This window comes from Pollicipes pollicipes, unplaced genomic scaffold, assembly GCF_011947565.3.
Source record: "Pollicipes pollicipes isolate AB1234 unplaced genomic scaffold, Ppol_2.1 Scaffold_4881;HRSCAF=5763_pilon_pilon_pilon, whole genome shotgun sequence".
Taxonomy (NCBI): Eukaryota; Metazoa; Arthropoda; class Thecostraca; order Pollicipedomorpha; family Pollicipedidae; genus Pollicipes; species Pollicipes pollicipes.
In genome coordinates, this window is record NW_023596576.1 from 12775332 (window position 1) to 12793745 (window position 18414).

The 18414-nt window shown below is 47.9% G+C and overlaps 1 protein-coding gene across 1 annotated transcript; it reads left to right on the forward strand.

Moving 5' to 3' along the window:
* The first annotated feature begins 423 nt into the window (after positions 1–423).
* LOC119101827 (uncharacterized) lies at positions 424–17962 on the forward strand. The gene is given in 10 exon segments (XM_037225253.1): positions 424–855; positions 4165–4287; positions 4785–4888; positions 5423–5561; positions 5819–5976; positions 10587–10662; positions 10664–10710; positions 13953–14118; positions 15378–15571; positions 16086–17962. Coding segments are annotated over 10 exon segments (2736 nt in total). The 5' UTR covers positions 424–696; the 3' UTR covers positions 17656–17962.
* Positions 17963–18414: the final 452 nt, after the last annotated feature.

Below are 18414 nucleotides of genomic sequence, written 5' to 3' on the forward strand. Positions count from 1 at the left end.
ATCCTAATCTCAGAGGCAATGATCAGTTATTCATATTATGTCGCACTACTTTAATAATGTGATTGCGTTAAAATACAAGGCTCTGTATGTATTGTTCAAATTTTCAGCTTTGCTTTCGACGCATTTTTTTATCCTGTGTAGCCCCGTTACATATGGGTTCATGGCCTGTCTTTAATCATACTCTTTATCTACAGTTTATCTACGGCGTGATTTTCCCGATAACTTAGGAGCTGTTTGCAATTAACTTTTGCATCGACGTTAGCTGTTATGACATCTGACAGCGGTTCAACAAAAATACTTGTAACTCTGCCTCACGCCGAGCTCATGCTACGGAAGTTCCATTGGTCCCATATCACGTGTCAAGGTCGATTACGTCTTTTAGCGACTTTAGAAAGGAGACAGTAACTCAGTGTTGTGCGGCGAATAAGGTGCATACCAGCTTGCACTACATTTCTTTCCCCTGGGATTTACAAGCTAAATTATTAGGTTATACTGTCCTCCAATGGACAGTGCGGATCGATACCAAGGCTGATCAAGGCTTTGTGTGCACATATGCATACACATAATTCACGCACATGGTGCTACCCTCAAGAGCTATGACATAACCTCATTTCTTTTAAATGCACCGAGTCTAGGACGAGTACGAGCAGGATGCTCGGCGCTGCCTTGGCTGTCTGATCATCGGAGTCGGACAGTATGCGCAGGGAAGGTCAGCTGGGCGGCGAGCGGCCAGACGGCGCGTCGCCCTCGAGCCGAGGGCCCATGGTTCTGACGGGTCCAATTGCTGGTGATCGTCCGGTGGTGTTCCGTGTCTCCGGCAGGACAGAGTTGAATGGTCCAGATTTACTCATCCAGGTGAGCACATGTTTGAGAACTTTTCAGGTGAGCGTGCACGTCAATGCATCCTATTTCGTGCGACAGGGCCTATTTCCAGCTCATCGCTATCATCAAGACCAGATGTAAAAGCTCGGGACGGCTCTATACCCTTGTTCCATGACGTACATGCTGGTCGAACTAGATAGGAAACAAAATGACTAGAGGCGTGGTCGTTTTTGCAGACAGCGATCAGCCGAATCCCTTGATTTGCATTGCCTTATGATATATTATCACTATAACTGGGTGCTTTGGCTGACCCCGAACAGGGCCGTGTCTTCTGAAAAGCGACGAAACGCAAAATAAGACGTCTACATGGGTCATCGCTTCTCGATGAAGTAATTCCTTGCTTGTAGGCGCTCCATTGTTAGTGCGGTGTGCACACGTATGAAATATCTCTGCAGTAGTCCAAACAAACACATTTTAAACACAGTCAGCATTTTAGCATTCAAGTATGGAAAAGAAATATGGCAGCACTCGTATTTATCTCACAGCGCCCTCGCTCGAAATATGGCTCAGGTGATTTGTTGATGCTGATTACAAGGTGCCAATTATTCGAAGCTTTTAAAACTTAAGCTTTTTAATTTCTCTCACTATGAGTGGCTCGGGATCTTGTTGTTTTATCCAGCAATAGGATTCACACGAAAGCTTCACACTTGGTGTTATTTAATTGTGTTGTTCAAAGTATGGCGCCAGTCCACAAGTTTGTAACGGGAAATTGGCGTGCGCATTGGCCACATATTGACCAATGGGTGTTTATGTAGAGGAAAGGGGAGTCTGTTGTGGAAAATGCAGGAGATATGTAACATAGACATGCATAACGCAACAGGACATGCAAGGTTCTATCCTCAGCATATCGAAAGTGCAGCATGCCCGGCATTCAGAAGCGCAAGGTGTTGTGGTCGTAGACGGCTAGGTCAGGGCTATGTGAGGTGTTTTATGGCGATGTGGATATGGCTGGTGGTTACGCACATACCTAGTCGGCATAGTATTATGTTTTGCCTGCATGGAGGTGTGGCTACATGCGTTTTCCACAGAAGTTTATTTAATTCGGAATCAGGAATATTTTTCCACAAAAATGACATAACAAGATGATCTGGTCCATGACAGTGAGGACTTCTGAGTGCCGGACGTGCACTGCTGTTTGATTTTTCAGCAACGCCTGCGGGCTGGTGACGTGCTTGAACATCTCAGAAGCTGTTGGCATGCGAGCTGTTGGAAAGGTTCCAGGAACTAAAGTTATGTTCGCTATTGTCAACCGTACTCTGTCCAGGTTTCTGTTATGTGGACTGTTGGATTAATTTTGTTGTGCACTTGCCTCAATTGAAGCACAATAGTTTCCCCACAAACGTCCCTTTAGTTGGCCCTTAATGCTTGTATATTCCAAACAGCATTCCTTTATGAGTTCTACGTTTTCAGCTGTCACGCGATCCACTCTGTGTATCCCACTAGCCTTCATGCTGCGTGGTAAGTATAACAGCAGGTAGCGCTACCTGAAAAATAATGCGGTCACGGTGGCAGTGCTCACCGACGCGAGTAGTTCTGGCTCGTCTGCGGTATGCGTTAGGCTCTCAGGCTTTGTCGATAGACATAGAAGTAGGTCACTTTGTTTGGGGAGTTCCTTCAGTTCAGTAACATCAAAGAGGCTAACGTGGATCCGACGTCAACAGCCGTTAAGAGCGAAATGTTTATCCTTCCTTGAAAATATGGGAGCGCGAATGTTCCCATATTTTATTTAATGTCCATGCCCAAGTGTCCTTTATTTTACGATTGGTTGATGTTAAACTCGAGCACTGGGCTCGTCGACATCATTCAGTCATGATAATGGGACGAAGCTTTCAAGCCGTCGCGGCTCTTTGGAAAGGTATGGCCACACACCGCCGTGCTGAGTGTTCACGGGCTTTTTCGGACAGCTCAGCGAAGAATGCCGTCGCCGTTCAAGTGTTTTAGATTCATTAGAGCGCAAACGTCTCGCTCGTGGCTAGGAAAAGAAAATGAGCGGGAATGAATGTTGTGCTTGTTTTTGCAAGCGTGGCAATTTTTGTTCCAGCAGGCGTTGGAGTCGGAGTGTTTGTTAACCGTAGTTAATTGTGCTGAAACTGCTGCCACTCAAGCAGTCCGAACTATGCGATAATATTGACGTACCCCGCTTGCAAAAGGGCCGTCTGGACTTAAAGCGTTTGATGCAAAACCATAAAAACGCAACAATTTTGGCTATAAAAGCTTTGAAAGCACGTTTGTCCATCTCCCAGGTCCTGCACCGAACACTAGACTTTATGGACCAACCGCTGTGTTTTCACACTGATGTTAACGCCTGGAACAGAGCAGCCACCTCCCAGCATTGCGTGGTATGTTCTTTTTTTTGGTGGGGGCGGGGGCAAAAGTTATTAATTGTCCTAAGATTTATCCAGTGGCGTAGTTGGGTCAGTCGTAATAACTTAGAACTCTTAGGACGATTGGGACTTTCGTTACACAGGAAGCCCAACAAAACATGCGTCCAAAAAACAATCGTTCAAACGAAAGGTCCGTTCCCTCCTAGCAAACTGGATGCAGAATCCGCTGCAGAGTCTGCGGTCGTCAGCTGTTGCGGACTCAAGGCACCACTTCTGAGCTCTCTTACCTGCGCTTTGCGGAATTGCGCGGTTCGAAATGCCGCCCCTAGCCCGTGAAGGCAGCCCGCTACCGAAGTTACACCGAATTATGCAGCCAGTTCGCAACCTGTAAAAGGGCCTTCAAAGACAAAGTTGGGCACGTAACGCTTCAGTGATCCGCGATGTTGGTAGTTACATCAAATGAGTTGACCATAGAGCACATAGGCTAATCATGAGCTTAATTAACTGCGCCAAAACTGGTCCTCATGATGTTGCTTGACAAGTCTCCAGCGGTCTCTCATACGGTGTACCGACTGGTTGCCCAAATACCAAGACAATTAAGGTACCAATGTACTGTAAATTTGATGTAAGCATAGAGACTCTGTGCTTACGTATGTGCGTGCATACGAGTGTGTGTCTATACGTGAATCGAAACATGAGCATTGATTCCTCATTGATTTATCTGTGTGCGCATCGATACACCCGCGTATCTCATTCAAACTATATATATTTATGCAACGTCATCTTTTTGTCTCATTGGGTCTCTCTCCACCCTCTCTCTCTCTCTCTCTCTCCCTCTCTCTCTCTCCCTCTCTCTCTCTCTTGCTCTCGCTCTCCTTGTATCTCCCCTCGCCCCCTTTCTCTTTCGGAAAACGTATGGGCTAGATACTTCCTAATATTCATCGTTCCTTTGTTTCAGGTTTGTTTAGATCGTGGCTGGATTTTGTTCGACGAGGATTCTCACCATGTGGACAACTGGAACATCTGGTGGCGCAACTCCCATTTCTCCGTCTCCCAGCACCGCCTGCTTCAGCCGTGGCAGGTTCTGTTTTCAGAGACCTAAGGATACCTTAGATCTACCTTGGGTCTGTCTTTCACACATAACACGACACACGAAAAATTTTGAGGGCACATTTCTCGCTTCTCAGTATGGGCGTGCACGTGAGCGTGGAGCGTGAAATTCGCCAATGAGAGTGAATTACGCATGATTTAAACATTGGTCTTGAAATTCGTTTCGCTTCCTAGCTCAGTATGCTCCGCTGAAATACCTTAACAACTAACTCTATCAGAGCTGATTGAAAAGGCTGCGTTGGCGCAGATGTTAATCAGTGATAATTGTATTGTCGCGTCGTCAAGCACTGTCAATTCTATTCGGAACGCCTTTTCCCCAAATAAATTGCGCGTATTTGTCCGAGATTTCTCAAAGTCTGCGCTACAGGACGATCGTTCCCAATATTGCAATATTACCAAATTTGCATAATGTAGGAGACAAGAGGGCGAACATCCACTTGTATGTTTCATAGTATTTTCCTTTTGCAGTTCGTCAACCATATTCCAAGAGCCAACTCCATCTGCCGAAAGGATTGTCTGGCGAGACACTTACAGAGGATGAACAAAGTTTATGGAAACATTTACAACTATAGGTGAAAAAGGAAACATACGTTCCCAACCCAAGTGGCATCATCAGCCTATTTAAAGAACTGGGCCTAGTAAAAGTTGTCTTTTGAGTTAGAAATAGCTGCGGCGTATTGTGATGAGTCATATGCTAACTATTTCCAGACATTTTTACGTTTTAATGGCTCTGCAAATTCTTAACTTTGACATGCGCCCGATGGGTACCGATTATCAAGGTGGTAATTTCGTAGGGTGACGGGCGAAGATCAAGCGTAAAAAGGGTAGAATCGCTAGCTGCTGATTTTTTAAATCGTAGCTTTTCGGTTGTTCTAAGATCATTAAAATTAAGCGCTTGGTGCACGTCAAAGTCGTTCAACAATGACAGTCTGCCAACCTGATATTCCAGCAATGCAATCTGCAACCACGTTTTTTTTGTGCGAACATCACCTTGATTGCTGGAATTCGTTCAGATTTGAGTGAGAGCAACATTGTATCCAGTTCTGCTTGTCCATTAATGACACCTGGCTTTCCGATAAACAGTCATTCCAAGCGTTTGGTGTTAGCCCACAGACATACAACTTACCGTTGGATTACACAAAACTGGTAGCCGAGTACACCCGAATCTTGGAGGACGGTGATAAGGCCACCTGGATATGCAAGCCAGTGGGCGCCAGCCAGGGAAAGGGGATCACCATTTTTTCGGTGAGTGCCTTTTGAATGGTTCGTTTCTATTTTGCTGGTGTTTGCAACCGTCAGGTGGGACGTATGTGGCCTGTGCGTCTCTGCAAGAAATGAAAAGCGAAGTAGGCTTGTATCCAGGGATGAGAGCACCACATGTCAGCACCACCTTTACTGCCATACATGTCATTGGTAAGTCTGATCTGTTCGCAGAGAAGCGATAACGACGACGATGACCGACCGGGAGGCAAGGCCTGGCCTAATCGACGCTATTTTTGCAGGAACTGTCGACGCTGCAGTACGATTCCAACGCCGTGGTACAGCGCTACATCCACAACCCCATGCTGATCGCCGGCTACAAGTTTGACCTCCGCATCTACGCCTGCATACCATCCTACCACCCACTCACCATTTACCTTTATGAGGAGGGGCTTGCCAGGTGAGTTGCATCCGTATGCATGCGTCGCTCATCGCGACATGCACTCTAGGTAATAATGCTGAGCACTACGGCACTTTTTCTTTGCAGCTTGAACAAGAATAGGTAGACGTCACTGGGCTCTCGCCACATCTAAGCCTGGCCAGAACAACAAGGACTTTGTACAGTGCATTGCGATCCTGTGCTGTTGGCGGAGAGTCTTTGTTCCTATAAAGGCAGGACATAACCAGCGCCGTGGGCGTCTGGGGTGCGAAGTTCTTTTTTATATAGGTGGTGGGGTCCGGCACTGAAAGCCCCCGCTAAAATGACGTAGTGCAAAACAGCTAACAACCTCTTACTAGACATAAAAGGTTATTCTTAGAAGAATGTAAATGAATTGCATATTTCGCCCCTGGGGCTTTGTCAGCGACCAAGACACTGGGGAATAAATCTGAATCATGTTTGTCAATATTTTGGTTGATGATGAAGTTCCCTGAGCTAAATATCCAATTAATGCAAATTAAGACAGTCACATATTTATTGATACGTAGCATGAAATTATTGATTTTTTGGAACTGCGTTACTCATTGATTACCTTGTGTTACGCGAAAATTATCATAATAATGGAAGGGCACTCCATTTATCTTATGTAATACTTTTGTGGAGTGCATTGGTAACGCTCCTGGGCCTCGGGCAAACTCCACCTCAGTTTAAGTGTTAGACGACAACGTCGTCGGGCCAAAATTAATCTTCCTTTTCGGGGAACGATGTTCTGGGCCGCTGAGTTTTGCAGTGGGCTCACGTGCCGTTCTTAGGCCCCGTTGCTACGAGCTGCTTTGTCCGAACGTCTCCTGAGCTAAAAATAGCGCTGTCCGTCACGCTCGGCGCGGCCCGGCGGCTGGCGCGCCTGTCACGTGACAAGGCCGGCTGCGGCAGATCAGTGCGGGTCGCGCACGCGAACAACGCCCCAGGAAACAGCCAAATAATGCACGAGGGCTCCTGGATGCTTGCATGACTGGTTGGCGTACGAGAAGCACGTGCTTGCCCCTGACGATGTGTGACTGGGGAAACATATGAGGACAGCAATGTACTTGGGCGGATTACCGCAGCAACAAGTATAAAAGCCAAAACTTAAAGTATAACATCGTCAACTGACATCATTGGTATGAGCTCAGCGCCAAATCAGTCATGATGCTTTAAATCGCCCTGCTCGAGTGCGATGTACTTACGAGGCTATTCTGTTGAAAATGAGCAGTCATTCTTTTTTGTTCTGCAGATGGTTAAGGAACGAAATGTGAATGCTTATTTTTAAAGTTTGAATTCTTCCATTGTAAGCAAAACTAACATCTAAATGATCGAGCCCGGCTGGAGAATGAGCGCAGAGACCACTGCAGGCACGGACACGGGCAATAACTTCCCTTAGCCTTCCTCGCCAGTCTCGATGGTTTAGCCGACATCGACAGCATAGAGATGGTGAAGTGAAGGCATTAGCATACTTGACATAAATACTAAGAAAGGGCGCATCGACAACTACCACAGCCCGCCGCCTCTTACCCACCGGCCTCTTACAATTATACGCTCCGGCCAGATCGAGTCTGATAAAACCTGCTCAACTTTTTTGGCTTCACACAATTATTTAAGGGGTAGTTAAAGGTTTGAGTAAAGTCGGAAAAGGCGAGATCATGCCGGCATACTTCGCAGACATATTTAGGGGCATCGCGGTAGTCAGCAGTCGCGTATGTCACTAAAGTTTGACGACGCACTCAGTTACTGTGGCAATGCGGCGTCGCCTGCCTCTCACCCTGGCATAAGCAGTGCGCGCTGGGGGTTATGGAACCCTGTACCTCTGGTTTCACGGATGCGCAGTTAAATTTTTAAATTCATATGCATAATTTATGTACCTAATATTTTATATTTACATACATATTAAAGATAAATAAATTGAAAACTGAACTGCAGATATATATATATATATATATATAATATATATATATATATATATATATATATATATATATATACACTCCTTGGACTCCGCTGCCCACAAGGCGGCAAGCATTTAATCCCAGTTGTCAATAGCACGGCAACCGAGATGTCATCTGGCCGCCTCAGTACCAGGAGCGTGGCCAGAGCCTTAGCAAGGAGGGGGGGGGGGGGGGGTGGTGGGGAGGGGGAGGCACAGGGCTGACAAAGGCCCCCTGATAGTGAGCACCCCCCCCCCCCCCCCTCCCAAAAAACTGGTGCACATGGCCCATTTGTTAATGAGGGCGTCTTTTTACTTTTCATGTTTACCTTCCATAACTGGAACAAATACCAGAAGCGGCCGCGAGATCAATTCTGTCTGAATTTTATAGTACAAAACTGAAAAAATCATGAGCCTTAAGCGACTGCATGAAAAAGAGATCCGGCACTCTTCATTTCGCAATGGTCCAGTGGACTCTTCCCAAACCGGCAGGACACAAAGTTTTGCCAGAAATTTGATATGGTTCTTCAGTAATATTCAAGACCGCGCAACGGTAGATTTAAAACGAAATGGGTCAACGGTTCATATAAACAAGGTCAGCCATGTTGATCTGAGAATTTTCAACACTCAGTGAGAACCGATCAGTGATACGAACTATGTAACGTGGTTTTGAACGCGCGCGCTCGCAAATCTAAGTCACAAATGCCTCGACGTCAGGCGTTGAAGTCTCCGTGGGCTGCGCGGCGTCGGCCATGTGGCTAAGGCGTGGCCAATGAGCGGACACAAATGGTGACGCTTCTGAAAGAAGTGTCTTTGGATGCTTTAGGGCATCAAATTGTGCGCTTGGAAGGGAGTCCAGCCACATATTTCACCTGTGCGATTTTTAGATTGATGGTAAGAACGGAACTGGCCTTCACAGCACCGCGATGTGGTGCTGGAATGTAGTGGTGGAAATGGGAGAGTAACGGAAGAATCTCTACTTTTCGTGCTTCCGTAACTGTCCAACTCTCCAGATAACAGCTCCAAGTTGTAAAAAACACACTCCCAGTTTGATCTTTGAACGATGCGAATTAGTTTTGAAAGATATTCGGTATCTTTATTTCAAAGCGGTCTTCCTTGCGCGCACGGCATCTGCCGCCTGGTGTTACTTGCAGTGGCCCACACCGTTTGGTTTTACGTAAACGGCATCCTTGGCAATCACTGTCTTTTCTCTCGAGATTACGAGCGCACACACTGAAGCCTTTCGGTGTAAATCGTTTTATTAGTAGATTCTGCAAGAAAATGAACGTTCTCAAGCAAACATGGGATGACATTGTTCGCTTTTAACCATTTCGACCTTTTTCTGTCCAACACTTATTAGATCCATTGCCTCCCTCCGGTCAGGGACCCCCTTGAATAAAACACCAGGGGCACGTTATTGTTCCCGGCCAAGGGTTGAAGGGCCATTCCACCCCACCGCGGGGTGTCTTCCGGCCGCCGCTCTGACGACGCGGTGGTGAGATCCGCAGGTCGACGTGGAGGCCCTATAGGGATACACCATATCACATTGATTTTCTCCCTGTCGCGGGAAGCTTTCTGAGCCGCACTGTTGGCTCCGGATGGACACAGGAACCCCCATTGACGCAACAACATGCCTGATCGCCTCAGATGGTCCAATAATTGTCACAAAGTGTGCCTTTGGCCGACTCGGGGTCCATTGCGGGCACAGCGTCCCCGTTAGGCGTTGTGTGGCCGTGATAGATCCTGGAGCCCCGGCCAATGTAAATCGCTGGCTTCAGTTATGTCCCCGCTTGCGAAAGGGGCTCTCAGGCCCGTACCGCCACGGAGCCGACTGTGCGTTACTGATGGTGTCTGACCAACATATAGGTCCTTAGCTACTCAGGGACCCCTGATCAGCGTGCAGGGCCCTCTGTCTGGGAATGGAGTGCCCGGCCCTGCAGGCCGGGCCCCATGCATGCAAACTCCAGCCGGCCGTCCGGGCCATTCGAGCCCTCAAAGTAAACCCTTAATCGTAGATCCGGCCCCACGGAACCTAAGGGATGGCACAACACACAACACACCCGTGCCCCTACCCCGCCTGCGCCACTGCCAGTGCGTGGGGGAATTGGGAAATTTACGGCTCGTCGTGCTCAGAATCTTGACTCGCTAGGGATTACGCGTTAGATCGCCGCTCCGATGTTCGCCGGTGAAGTCGCTGGAGCTGCAGCTCCCTTGAAAATCTGGGCATCACGGCTGCGGCACGCTCAGCTGACATGCCGCTCACTCTCCGCCAGCCCAAGGCTTCCAGTGCTGGTGTGTTGTGCTGATCTCTTTCAAGCCAGCGGCGACGGGAGCACCAAAATGACTTGTCATATTATGGATTTTGCTCTTGTATGCTGCGTTACAGCTCACCATTATCTTCAGGCAAAGCTGTGTATTTGAAAGGATTAGCGACCTATTCATCAGCTGTTTTGTTCCACACGGAATTGTCTGCCTCAGTTTTGATAATTCACGGTAATGAAGTGATAGCGACAGGTGAACTAAGGCATATTCGCTTTCCAATCAGGATGAGAATCAAGGAAGAGACTGGGGATTTTGGCGTAAGCTGATATCTTGCGTGAGCGGAAAGCTGTGCGTTGACCTGAGCGATGGATTAACAGCAAACCCGCCGTGACTGAGCCTTCGTTTACAGGTTTGGAACCGAGAAATACAACATGATGTACCTGGACAATAAGTTTTCTCACCTGACGAACACCTCCTTGAATAAGCTTGGGCCCTGCGTACTTCGTGGAAAAGGAACGGATCGGAGCAGGTTGGTTTGCTTAAGAGTGGGATGCTGTGCATCCACAGAATGTAGGACGGTTGCTGGTTCATCACGCTCTGATTGTCACCCCACCCCCTAACCCCGCCCCATTCCCCTCACCCTCACCCCTTACCTCCACCCACCCCGCCTCATCCCCCCAGACCCTCAGGCACATTTCCCGCTTGGGTGAGCACTGGGGGGCAGCGCTCCGTCATGAGAAAACGAAGGGTAGCGGAGAGGAGGGAAGAGGAAAGTCAGACACTTAGAGCGAGCGGCGAGCGGGATAGAGAGAAGAGAGAGGGACAGAAAGAGATGTTGCCACTCGTTGGACAGGATCTTTTAGGCCCATTTTATGAGGTGTTAAATAAGCCCGCTTGCGACTATTTTTTAGCTGTACTCAGGCTGTTGTGTAGAACAGTTGGAAGTAGGTTCTACAATTTCGTAACCTTTCCTGAGCATCATTTTCACATCACTTATTAATTGGTCCGGCCATGTGTGTGTGTCCATGGGCCTCACCGTGCCTCTAAATGTAAATATTTTTGAACTCTCTGTAAAACTTGAGACAAGGGACTTTAAGTCAAGTTCATTGATCCAAGAAAACATTCAAATAAACGAAACATTTTAAAAACATTAATCCATCCAAAAAACATTCAAAAAACATGGATGAGACAATTAGGTTTATTGGCTCAATATTTCAAGTTTGGGCATAACGGTGATATCTTATCGTATAAGTACTCATTGTCATATCATTATCAAACGCGTATCATGTGATATGATATCGTCATTGATGTGGCTCGCAATGCATTTATTGGAATTACTTGACACGAACCCCACAGCTGTATCGAATGTTTATAACCTGTAACAATTATGCTCTCTCAAAAGTTTTATAAATGCCCAAACTATTACCTGATGTCACACCCTTTGTCCTTCTTTTAATATTTTTGGGGAAATAATGAGGTCATGCTGTTAAAAAAATAAAATACTGAGATAACATTTGAGAAATGACTTAGTCCAAAAAATTCCAAAGAGCAAAGGAACCAAAGGAACAGGGGGCAAAATGACCTAGCTAACGACAAACGCGGTCATTTAATATCTTGCAGTTTTCTAGCCAGTAAGTTTCGATTTCTTTTTCGAATATTAAGGTTTCTAAGTTTTCTAGTCGGTAGTTTTCTTCAAATTTAGACCGAAATTGTTTGATGCGTAGTCATCGGTGCTTCAGGCATCGACCAAGTTACCTAAGGTACAATGATCTACACCGACTTAAGTTTGCCTGAATCAATCTGGACTTATATGCGTCGTTTGCTTCCATTAATATGAATACGAAAGGCCGTCATGGCATCCGCCATGGAAGTTTGATATGCCCTTACGTCAGGCTAGCAAAAAACACGTAGGCTTTCATTCATATAAACTACTTTGATAAGCGGTTTTTTGACGACTTGCCTGCAAACCTTTTAATGCAACTGTGAAATTCCAGCCCGACCGAATACAATATTTCTTAAATGATTTGATCTGATTTTACCTGATTTGCCGTTGAATTAGTTTGTTGCGTGGGAAACATCATTTGAGTGGCCCAAATGTGTGAACGTTGGTAAGAGGCCGCCCATAATTCTGTTCGTTGATATGGCCGAATTTTATTTGGTCTTAAGTCCAAGCAAGCCATGTCAGAAAACAGCCAAAACTCTGCTATGGGGAATTGGAAACGTAACTGCACTGACATCACATAGAACATTACAGTTGCTCTAATAATATCACACCCTGTACGAAACCGTCCCGCCTGCGTCTGTTCGTGTCCCGGGGAGCACCTCAGCCGGATCGGGAGTTTGACGAGGACGGCCACAGTTCCTTTAGGCGACAGGTGAAGGTCGTCGCCAGCGAAGACTGCCTCTGAGCTCCCCCTTCGATATCCTCGCATGTTCTCACAAACTACGATGGCCTAGTCTGTAGCGGCGTCTGGAGCCTTTGTATACACTGAACACCACAGGAAAATTGCTTTGAAATGGGCGCCTGGCTTTTCTGCTGCTGTTTTTTTTTCAACTCCTTCATTCTCACGAATATAAATCATTTATCATTGGACTCGAAGCGCATATTATGCGGGGCTCTGTTCTCGCGCCATGACGAGAGGATTGACAGCAGTGTCGGTGCGCCCACTCATCAGACACGTTCACGGTACATGTGAAAACTTAACACTCATCAGGTGGTCAGTCTTAGCTTCGGGGTGCTGCTGGGCTTTCTGTCCACGAGGACAAGAAGTCCCGCATGTCCCAAGGCAAGCGTGACAGATAACGTATATATTGTAGACGCGCGCCGGTGCTGCTCCTGAAGCTCGCCCATCATCACACTCGATGGAGCTCTGAATATCATGGGCTGTGAGTCTAACAACGAATACATTCATTGACGTAGTTCATTGTTTGTATCCATATATTATGTCGCTTAAAGGTATTACGCAGTGTATGCCCTTACGAGAATTTCTAGCTGAGCTGTAGTAAATTATGGGCCATGCTATTACGCAATTTTCCTTCCCTGTAACCGCCCGTGCCTGTTTGGTCCATTAAATTCAAAGCATTTTCATGACTTTTAAAATCCGGATTTTCGAAACACTTTAAAATTCGTATTGTGCCAGAGCGGATGCGTCCTCTTTGCAAATTAACTTGGGCCTTCCACGAAGACATGGACAGAAAGCATGGCGTCTTTTTGCAATTTAGACCTCTCCATTTGGTGCCGTCCCTGCCAAAATTAATAGAGGAAAGGAAGGAACTCATACGAAAGAAGGGAAAGGAGAATAGAAAGGAGCATTGAATGTAAATTCTAGTCAAAGTTGAGATCACTGGAAACACTGAAGTAAACAAAACTATTTGTTAAGAAAGTAGCAAACCACCTGCAAATTTCCTTTAAAAACCCATTTTAAGCCACTTTTGTCAAAAACAGACACTTGGTGAATAATTTGAGCTAATTCGGAGTCTTCGGCCCCGAATGCACCTAGAAAGGTTTATAACAGCTTTGTCAAGGAGCGTATTACTCGATATTTCATCAAGTACTTACCAAAGCTGTCGTGCCATAGTCATCATGCCCGAGCTATCTTGCCCGAGCCATTGTGCCTGAGCTATGTATGTCAACCGAATCCCGCGATGTATCAGCAATCGCCGCATAAGGCGAGTACATGGAATTCCTTTCCAGCCAGTGGGGCACAAGCCACTTTTTTACACTGGAGCGCTTTAGCCATGGTCAGACGCATCGCCTTCCGCCTGTTTCAGGAAGCAAATGGACGCTGTCTCAGCTCCGGCACTACTTCCACCAGGCCGGCGTGGAGGACTGGCTGCTGTGGCAGCGGGTCAACACCATCGTGTCGCTCACCGTCCTCAGCCACATCCAGGACGTGCCCGTCACGCGCAACTGCTACGAGCTGTACGGGTTCGACATACTGGTGGGTGTCGATAGTGTCGATGCGTGGACTGAGGGTTCGACATACTGGTAGTGTCGATGCGTGGAAGGTTCTGATTGACATTTGCGCTGTGTGGAACGCCGATAGGACGATTTGCTCGCATTATGACCGAAGACAGGCGAGAATCCCTAACAAGTGCCATGTGATGGCAGCACTAACTCTACGTTCCAGACGATGTCACTTTTGAGGGCCAATAACACAAACGAGACCCTCAGAGGAACCTCAAACAAAATATGTGAATGCGATAAGCTAACAACAACCAGAGAAGCATATAATTGTAGTTGCATCGAGCGCGCAGTGGCTTGCATGTAGAGATGCTCACCGCTTAGATTTCCTGAACCTAATCCACTCGCTGCCTGTGGGGTTATGCGCACACCCACCCGTTGCCTATTCCTTATCAGTTGCACCCACTCGCTGCCTGCTCGTTTGCCTTTTGAAATGATAAAGTTATAGGTTATCGGAAAACTTCCCAATCATTGATAGCCATTCTTGTTTTATGCATTGATAATATGCACAGGTAGTGTGAATGGAGCTAATTACGCCTAAATGAAATGCATACAAATACAATGTGTAGCATTTCTTGAAGTATCCACCCACCTGGTAAACACCTTACTCATACCCATGCTCATGCCTGTATTTGTCGCGAACCTTGTACTCAAGCCGACCCGTTATCCATTCCCTTTGTATATCTGTGGGCTCACCCAACACTTGAAGACTTCTTAACTGCACAATACCTGCATCTGGGTTTGTGCCTTGATGCGGCACCTGGCAAGTCCAGCCTCACATCCTGAAGCAGACCAAGTCGCAAATATCTCACCAATTCGGAACAACCAAGCCTGCAGACCGAAAACATGTTTTCTATCACTTTGAGGCCCGCTGCTCACCCTTGGATCCATCCCCATTCAGTGCAAAACACAGTGTCTGGAATAACCACCATTCGCGAATTTGTACATCTGAGTGCGAGCATGCTTCCGTTTTTAGCCATAGGACGTACGCAGGAGGTTTTGTGATAAAGATGGCTTTGAAATATAAGAAATAAAAGAAGACCAGTAATACATCAGTAACATAACCGCCTACTGTGTTTCGTCAACGTACTCTAAAATTTTCAGTTATTGGATGCAATACAAGTGGTTTGCAACGATAGTGGTCAGTTCAGACAAGTAAGGCGTAGTGCTTTCAACTGATATGGAGTGCGTACTGATACGGCGGTTTGATTTAGCTTGATGCACAATACGCTCCAGATCGACTCCGACCTGCGACCATGGCTGATGGAGGTCAATCTGAGCCCTTCGCTGACGGCTGACAGTGACGTGGACATATACGTCAAGAAGCCGCTGCTGAACGACCTGTTCGACCTCATCGGCTTGCCAACTTCGCTGAACGACCCAACCATCTCTCCGCAGTGGCCAGTGCCTGATGAGAAGCTTTTTACCAGGCTAGTAAGGTCCCTCGGGTCATGCAAAGACCTCCTCGAGGTCAGCATAGTGGAGCTGTCAGTGGACAATGCATGTGTTCCTCCGCTGCGAGGCTATGCTTGCAATGTGCTATGGATATGTCCGCGCTGAAGTTCTCCATACGAATCACGCACCTGTCCATCTTTATGTCCTTTTTTCCTAAAAGCAAAGACATGCAGGTACGTGGTATTGGTGCTGTTATTAGGCACGGAACTTCAAACCTCAGGGGGAGTAGCATCCGTCCACTGTTAGTTCAAACACCGACATCACATCATTAACAACGATGCATATTCAAATGGTTTACTAAATTTAGGTACATCCAACTAACGAGTGAAGCTCGTTACAGCTGACTGGAACACAATAGTTGCATCGAAAGTGGATTCACACCGCTAATCCGTTCATATGTTTTGGGACATTGGTATGATATTTTTTAAAGTCCAAGCTTGTGCTATGTACTATAAGCCTTCCTCAATAAATTCGTGATTGGTATTGCAGGCCAAAAACGGTCCAGGACATTCGTGACCAGAATGCGGCAAGGAGACGAAGAAAAGAGCAGGCCGACACGGACGACAGAAGCCAGACATCACGTCAGACCAACAGTTCCGCCCACCAGAAGCGGTCCAAGAACAAGAGCCCGGTAGAGGCACCGGACGACGCCATCAGCTCCAGCGACACTGAGAGTTGGATGGGAGCCGGGCGCCACCCTTCGGATGACTGCCTGAAGATTATTTACAGTTCGGACCGGCAGATGTCGTCGTGTTCAGTGACGCTGGACTGCTGGCGTCAGGCGGACGGCGAGGCGACGCACCGGTCCGACACGACATGCGCCGGCTCCGAGCCGGGCCTGGTGGAGAACCCGTGCAGCAGCGGTGGCGACTCCCAACACAGTCTGGACGCCAACCGCTCGTGGACGGACGTCAGGTCGCGCCGCTGTGCGTCCAGGGAGAGCAGCGATGTTTTGCTGCGCGCGACAGCCTCAAGGTTGCAGCCAGCGAAACACGACTCGAAGGGCGGGCGGTGTGGATCGTCCAGGGCTGCGTCTGTTGATAATCTGATCAGGCACACACCTTCTAACAAGTGGAGTGAACACGCGGACAAACTTGAGGGTGGATGCGTCGCGGCACGAAAACGTAAATCAAAAGAGAAGTTTGGGAAGGAGAATGAGAAGAATTGCAGCCAGCAGCGAGCTAGCAAGTCACCGTCTGAAGATCTTTGTCAGTTGAGGGGAAAGCGAACATCCAGTGGAACGACGCTGAACAGCGACCGCAAGTACAGTGCGGCTTCTTCCGCCACCGACATTGCCAACTCGACCACCTCAGCCGAAATTGATCGCCGAGTTTTGCCGCCGAGTCAAAATCTTCCTCTCGTCAAACCCGATCCCAGAATTCCCACCAAAGTGAAGACGTTTCTAGACAAGCTGCGAGCGGAGAAGGAGAGCTGTCAGGCGCGTGCGCTCGAGAGCAGCCGGCAGGGCTCCGAGCGCCAGCAGCGGCGGACGCGGCGCCACAAGCGCAATCCGTTCTGGGGAGGCGACGAGTCCAGCGGCCAGTCGATGGCCTCTGCCGTGACCGTGCTGGTCAACGAGCTCGGCATCATCACAACTCTGCGACCCGTCAGCAACAGCCTGCCGGCGTACCTCACCTGTCAGACCCACTACCTGGTGCCGAAGGGCCCTCAGCCGGCGCCTGCCTCTCCGTGGGTGAAGCTGTCTCAGTCGAAGCCGTCGATGGACCAGCTCTGCAAGACTGGCTGTGAGGAGCGAGAGATGCTCATGCTAGCTTACAACTGGCACGCGTTTCACAACAAGTGGGGCAACGGCCGAGACTGGCGATTTGCCCCGCCCAAGGTCGGGGGCTGGTACCGTACGTTCCCATTCAATGGCGACACGCGACACGCCTGCGAAGACCCGATCGATAGCAAGGCCATCGTGAACGAAGTGTCCGCGTATCTGCGGTTTGCGCGCAAGATTGCGATGCAAGTTTCCAGATACGAGCCCGACGTCCTTACAAGGCAGTTCAAGGCGAAATATTGCCGCCACAGTGAGCTATGGATGCCCTGCATGTAGGGACTTTTCTTCTGTCATGGGGGGAATAAACGACAATAGTGCGACGAAGGTATAGGTAAGATAACGCTATGCCTGTTTAAAGATGTCGGCAGCGTAAGAACGCAAGGTCCGAAAACGAATCGACGAACATTTCAGAAATGCAGCTCCTCAGATTATATCCAGCCAGCCAAGCAACACGAAAAATAAGGCACCTGAAACACCTCGTTTAATCACCTACGCACGTTATTACTAGAGATACATCAGGCATGCAAGCAACCAAAAGCGTGCTCTATTTGGGAAACGTGATTAATAAATGCATTTGCAACGATTTTCTCTTTCGGGTGTCTACGTACCATTCTCTTTCGTCTAACGTCTGTCGGCTTTTGAATGACACGTGTGGCACTTGCACAAATGCCATGCTCCTTTTTCTCTTCTTTTTTTTCTTTCTTTTTACCTTAAAAATTTCCTACGCCATCATTGCATTCTCTCGGAAGCAGTAAAACATGTGTGCAGGTTGCCGACAGAGTGGTGGTTTAGCCACGCGTCTAGGAAGCCGGAGGTCTGGTGTTCGATTCCCCGCGATGTCCGCCCTTCCTGCCAGGGTGAGTGGCAAGCGCCGCCACACAGCCTGAGTGCGTTGAGATCACGTCGATGACGTCGTCGTCATTGGAAACGACTTGCCTCCTCTGAATCGTAAGACTAACAGCAAGCTGCAAAGACAGAGGACCGGAGGTCACAATCACCATGGCAGAATTCAGAAGCCGAAGATTACCAGTGTCA